The 6,155-nt window shown below is 41.9% G+C and overlaps 1 protein-coding gene across 1 annotated transcript; it reads right to left on the bottom strand.

The window, feature by feature from the left end:
* Positions 1-1,812: 1,812 nt before the first annotated feature.
* Positions 1,813-5,122, bottom strand: IL17A (interleukin 17A). Its single transcript, XM_003789640.1, has 3 exons — positions 5,096-5,122; positions 3,215-3,411; positions 1,813-2,050 (listed from the first exon to the last, which is right to left on the bottom strand). The coding sequence occupies exons 1-3, from the start codon at positions 5,120-5,122 to the stop codon at positions 1,813-1,815; spliced, it is 462 nt and encodes a 153-aa protein (XP_003789688.1).
* Positions 5,123-6,155: the final 1,033 nt, after the last annotated feature.

Below are 6,155 nucleotides of genomic sequence, written 5' to 3'. Positions count from 1 at the left end.
TGCCCCCTCCTAACCCCCCTCCCAAAGCCAATTTGGTGGGAAATACATAAGGATTCAGGACCATGGAGAGAAATGTACATCTCCTTTCGCACCCTTGTCCTCCAACAAAAACAGAAAAACTGGTTTTATTTTTCACCATCACCATTCAATGAAAATTTGGATATGAGCCACAGGTTTTCAGTGAGAAGTCTGAAGGCAGAAAGGCTGTGAGAATTGCTAGTGGCAGCTGCCCATGGATTTCTTGTGGGAAGATGATGACAGGAGGCCATGAGAGTCCAGATGTACAAGCACAAAATGACACTGAACGGGGGGTGACTTGGGGAGCTGACCCCTGGATTTGGAACTGGAAAAGAGACAGGGAAAAGTCCTGGAACTCTGGGTGGGGTTGGCATTTACTGCAGAATTTCCATAGGCCCCAGAAGTAGGCCAAGGCAGCATGAGAAGCCAGGGGGCGAAAGGTTATGACTCGAAACTCGAAACTACTCTGGAATTGAGTGCGATTCAGGTTTTATTTCACTTTGTCTGAAATTTTCTCATACTTTAAGTTTTGCAGGGCCCCAAGGACTCCTTTGTGCATTCCAGGGTAAAGAGGGTCAGACAGAAGCTAGGTAGGTCCTAGGAGTGTGGTCCCAGGAAGATAAAAGCATTCCTCTGTTAATCTCCTTCAAAGGAAGCCTGAGGCTGGAGGAGAGGCTGGATGTCCGAGTCTGAAAACAACGTCTCCTCCCAGCCTTTCTTGGAAATTGGGGGAGGGTCTCTCCGTTTTCCCTTATGATCTCTAATGATGACACGTGATTTCTCGGGGCCATGATTTCATTTGCTTAATTCATTTTTGAATGCTTCTGTCCACAGCCTGGGTAACAGTATGAGAGCTTTGGTTGTCTGCTGTCTCGAAGGTGTATGAAATTAAGAACTTGAACTCAGGTGGTTCCAGGGCCTGGTTACTCAAAGGCATACTTTGTTCTGCTCTATAGGAGAATTCGCATGCTCTTCCCAACTGGGAATAGCTGAGTTTGCTGAAGTCGTTATAAAGAGAAAGAATAAGGAAACAAGTTTTCTTTCTAAACTTTATTATTATAGAGGGGTTTTATTGTAGGGATTTAACAGTACAGAGAGTTAGACTTGCTGCATCTCTTGTAAAACTTCAACAAATTACAACATTTAAGTTAATAAATATGAACCTGGGTTTAGTCCTTCTCTCTTTTCAGCCATGCTATGTACTTATAAGAGACAAAGAGGAAAAATACTCTGTCCCTCCATATGTGGTAAGAACTCAGAAACTTTCAATTGTCATTTAATTCTATCTAGGATCTCCCTAGGCAGAACTGATAATTATACTTTTCCATTTTTCTCTAAAGATTTAAGAAACATAAATAGGTCCATAAATAGCTCATATAAATATAGGTTTTACTTATTACAGTGTAAAATTCCCAAGTGTGGAATCTTGACTTTGCTAAAAAGAAATATAAAATAAGGCAGGTAATTCATTGAAATGGAATCTTATCCTCCCAAGTTATCCCAGGGAGTATTAAATACATAAATAACATAAAGCCTTAAGAAAAGTAAAAAAAAGAAGCAAATTGGTATTCATTTTAAACGTTCCTTCTCGGGTAGAGAGAAAGATAATTCAGATCCCATCCCTGGACCAAAGTGTTACTTCTGAAACTTCAATTGGATGAACTATTTAAAAAATGCTAGTAAGTTTGGTCAGAAATGGGGGTGAATCTTTGAAGTATGAGATTTTCTGAGGGCTGGGTCTGATCCTGGGAAAGCATATCTGCTTTGGGGAGCCTCAGATGTGACCCAAAGCTCTTAGGCCAAGTGGCGGACGATGGGGGTGACACAGGTGCAGCCCACGTCCACCAGCATCTTCTCCAGCTGGAAGGAGCGGGGGCAGTGCTTAGGCTCTCTTCGCAGGACCAGGATCTCCTGCTGGATGGGGACAGAGTTCATGTGGTAGTCCACATTCCCTTCCGCATTCACGCAGCCCAAGTGGCGACACTTGGCTTCCCAGATCACTGAGGGATATCTCTCAGGATCCTCATTGCGGCTGCAGGAAAGACAAAAGCAAGGAGGAAAGTGAATTCCTGGTTAAGTAGGAAGGAAATCAAACAGGAACAAATAAAAGTGGGGTAAATTCATAGTGTGACAAATCATAGACATTGCAAATTCTTTAAGTGATGTCAGTCTGAAGAACTTTGGAGGGAAACCTGGATTTTCAAGCACATAAATTGTTATAGAAAAGAAGACAACGATCGGTTTCCCCAATTTCTTTGAAGAATGAAGGAAATAAGATAGACTGAGATCACAGAATGGATCTAAGCTTGGCCCAAAGGATAATTTTTTAGGGTACATTTGATAGATGGAAAGACCAAGGAAGAGTAGACTTTGAGAGGTCTAAGAATAAGATCGCTATTTATCTGACTTGATGAAGTCTACCTTTGAAAGAGAGAATGCATCAGAATTGTATCGGAGAACACTTTCTTGAGAAGGAGGCCAGAGTTGAGATAAAAGGCTGGAAACAAAAGCTTACATGTCTCTGTAACCTTCCCTTCCCTCTCTCCTTCAGCTGAGTGAAGGATTTGCCTTAACTTTTGAATTGATTCATTTCAACTATTCTTAGTAATGGGAAGAGGTGAAGAAATCCTAGTCAGGTCAATCTGTAAGCTCCACATAACTGAGGCTTATTTGTATAAAATCAAATAATCAAAACACATTTTATATGTAATCCTTGATGAGATCTAAATGCTAGGTGTACTAAGGACACAACAAATACAGGAAGGTAGATCAAGACTATCTGATTTTAAAAAGTGCAGAAATTTCTAGCTAGTTTTCAGTTATTTTCATAAGTCTTCTTGACGGTAGCTCTATTAAGAGAATTTAAGCATTAATCGCCTAAAATGTCTTTTATTTTGCAATAAATATATAATAGACTGAGGGGTATCTCATAAATATTAGAATGATGATTATCCTTAATCTAAGTTGGTTTTTGGTGGCAGTGACAATGAGCTCTAATAGGATAGGGGTTATGGGGGGGTTGGTTTGTCAAAGAAATCTATAGAAAGTCTGAGAATCATCACTCTGTATAATGGCCCTTCCAGGTCTGACTGATGTTTCTAAGTGAAAAAAAATCCTCTGGTAGGTGATTTAAATAGCACTGTGAGTTATAAGAGGGATGAAAAATACAGAGTTTTCATCTGGGGCCCTTACGTACTGGAGATTCCAAGGTGAAGTGGATCGGTTGTAGTAATCTGAGGCCCTTCTGGGACTCAGTTTCCGGTTAACAATGTTCAGATTGACCTTCACCGTCTGGGGGAAGTTCTTGTCTTCAGTATTTGGGCATCCTGGATTTTGTGGCATCGCTATTCCTACCTTCGTTATAGCCAGCAGACTGAGCAGCAGCAGCAGTGACTGGAACTGAATGGGAAAGAAGAGAGGCAGGGGGTGAGCTGAGTGGGTGTGTGTTTTCTGACCAATCGTGATGATGATGTGTTGCTAATCATAGAGCAGGTACTTTGTTCCAGGACAATCTAATTTTCAGAACAATTAAATAAAAATCTAGTTAGATGACCAAAATAATGTTAAGACAGGTGGCACCTGTGGCTTAAGGAGTAGGGCGCTGGCCCCATATGCTGGAAGTGGTGGGTTCCAACCCAGCCCCAGCCAAAAACTGCAAAAAATAAAATAAAATAAAATAAAAATAAATAAAACTAATGTTAAGGACTATGGCACTTTTTAAAAACCAGTTTTTAACATTCTTAGAAGTCAGTAAACTCAGGGAAGACACATTGTACATCGGCTGTCAGAAATTTGAGTAAAAATGTCAAGTCACAGTATGTTATTAATCAGCCTATCAACTTGTGTGTCATTGTTGGGCCAGTTGGAGAATAATGACTTGGATTTTCTAGTGGAAGTCCCCTACTGCACCCTTGTTTTGGTCCTAACATCCCACGAAGTCCTATTTAAAGTCAAATGTGCACCTTGGAAGAAAGGGCTGTAGAAAATCCACATGGTGGGCGGCGCCTATTGCTCAGTGGGTGGGGCACCAGCTCCGTATACTGAGGGTGGCAGGTTCAAACCCTGCCCTGGCCAAACTGCAACAAAAAAATAGCCAGGCGTTGTGGTGGGTGCCTGTAGTCCCTGCTACTCGGGAGGCTGAGGCAAGAGAATCGCCGAAGCCCAGGAGTTGGAGGTTGCTGTGAGCTGTGATGCCACTGGCACTCTACCAGGGCAATAAAGTGAGGCTGTGTCTCTAAAAAAAAAAAAGGAAAATCCACGTGGTGTCAGCATGTATGTCAGAAATGCTGTTGGTGCTTCTGGTGACTAACCACCTAAGAACTGGACCCTTGTATTTTCTTAGGTATGTTTTCTAGTTCCAAACTGAACACATACTGACTCATATCATAAAATCAGATTTCCAAAAGCGTACTTTAAATTAAATAGTTAAAAATACAAACCCCATTCATTCTAAATACACAGCTACACATCCAATATATCATCAGAATAGTCTTGATGGACCAAGACTGTGGTGTAAGATAATGGTAACAATGGTCGCTGCCATCAAGGACAGGGCCCCTTTTTAAAGAAAAGGGGATTTAGCCAGGTATTGTGGTGGATGCCAATTGTTCCAGGTACTCAGACGACTGAGGCAAGAGGATCGCTTGAGCCCAAGAGTTTGAGGTTGCTGTGAGCTATGACTCCACGGCACTCTACCCAGGGTAACAGAGGAGACTCCGTCTCAACAAAACAAAACAAAATAAAACAACGGATTAAAGAAAAATGCTGTGAGAGAATTATATGAAATCCTTTGTACTCAGGAAAACAAGCTTTCAATCAACATTCCTTCTTACTGCACAGCATCATATGATACTGCTTGTGTGGTTTAGACCCCATGTATCTATCTTTCAGTTTTAATATCATCTTTCAAACTGACGTATATCAGTTCTTGAAAATGCTGCACAATGACTTGAGTATTTACAGTATTCTGAGAACATACAATATTCTCAGACGTTAGACCCCAGCATCTCATCCCCACAATCAGAAATAGCATCTGCTCCAGATGAGCCAGAGCATTGCACGTTAGTGCGGGACTCACCCTCAGTGAGGTCTTCCCAGGCGTCATCCTCGTTCCTTCACAAGCAAGTCGGGATGAAGAGCCGGTACCTGCTGTGAGATCGACAAAGTGTAGCGCTACCTCCTCTCTTTTTATAGGGATTTGTTCCTTCTGTGGTCACTTACGTGGTGTGTCATGGTGGGTTCAGGGGTGACACCATTTTGGTTAAAAGTTCCATCCCCAAATGAGGTCAGAGAAAGACCTCCCCTTCGTGACGCATAGTATCTGCTTCTGAAGGAAAAAGGGAAGGGCAGAAATTCACGTTTCAAAAGACCACATCTTCTCTTCATTCTTCAAGAAACTGTTACTTGTTGGAACCTGGATCAATATTGGATCATGTACCCATGAGCATACATAAAGCTGCCATAAGAGCTATACTCTATTTTTATACCTTAGGGGGAAATAAAAGTTTAACATTACCTATGTATCTTCTGGCATCATGTATCTTGATCCCCACTTCATCTTTCCTTTCTCACCAGATTCCCTGGGTTGATGTTGTCTAGACAATTCTGGAATCTACTCAAGTTCCCACCATACAAATAAACAAAAAAGTAGACAAATAATTCAATGACAGGATCTATTATATTTGATTGAATTTAACAACTGTTTTGTTGAATGTTTGCTCTAGGAATGAATAACTAGATTCAGGAGATATGAGAATTGCTGTGAAAGGCTTGTGCAATACTAACCAAGCAGCTTTTCACTAGCTGGTGTTTTGAGCCTTGATCTCAGCCAGTTCTTCAGGAGGCATGAGATGAAGAGGAGAGAGTGAGGGGAAGTGGACAAAGGGAGGAAGGAATTGGAAATGGAGATAGAGACTAAACAAGGGCGATGGAGGTAGAGGAAAGGCAGGCAGCAGGAAGTCGACAGCACTGCAGAGGAAAAGAAGAAAAGACATGGAAACAGCCATGCTCTCCTCTCCCCTCTCTAAGATGAACTTGGACTCAGGTCCTTTGGAATAGCACCTCAGGAACACAGGGGACGACGACAAGGATGGCAAAGGTGAGGGGTCAGTGGATGCAGATGTGGGTGGCTACCCCCC

Source organism: Otolemur garnettii, unplaced genomic scaffold (assembly GCF_000181295.1).
Source record: "Otolemur garnettii isolate 467f Iridium unplaced genomic scaffold, OtoGar3 scaffold00035, whole genome shotgun sequence".
In the NCBI taxonomy this organism is placed as follows: Eukaryota; Metazoa; Chordata; class Mammalia; order Primates; family Galagidae; genus Otolemur; species Otolemur garnettii.
This window is presented reverse-complemented; position numbering and strand designations above follow the sequence as displayed.

Coding starts and splice junctions, on each gene's coding strand:
- IL17A (XM_003789640.1), bottom strand. CDS start 5,122: ATGACGCCTGGGAAGACCTCACTGAGG. Junction 3,412..5,095: donor CTGGGAAGACCTCACTGAGG/GTGAGTCCCGCA, acceptor ATTCAGTTCCAG/TCACTGCTGCTGCTGCTCAG. Junction 2,051..3,214: donor ACTTCACCTTGGAATCTCCA/GTACGTAAGGGC, acceptor TCTTTCCTGCAG/CCGCAATGAGGATCCTGAGA.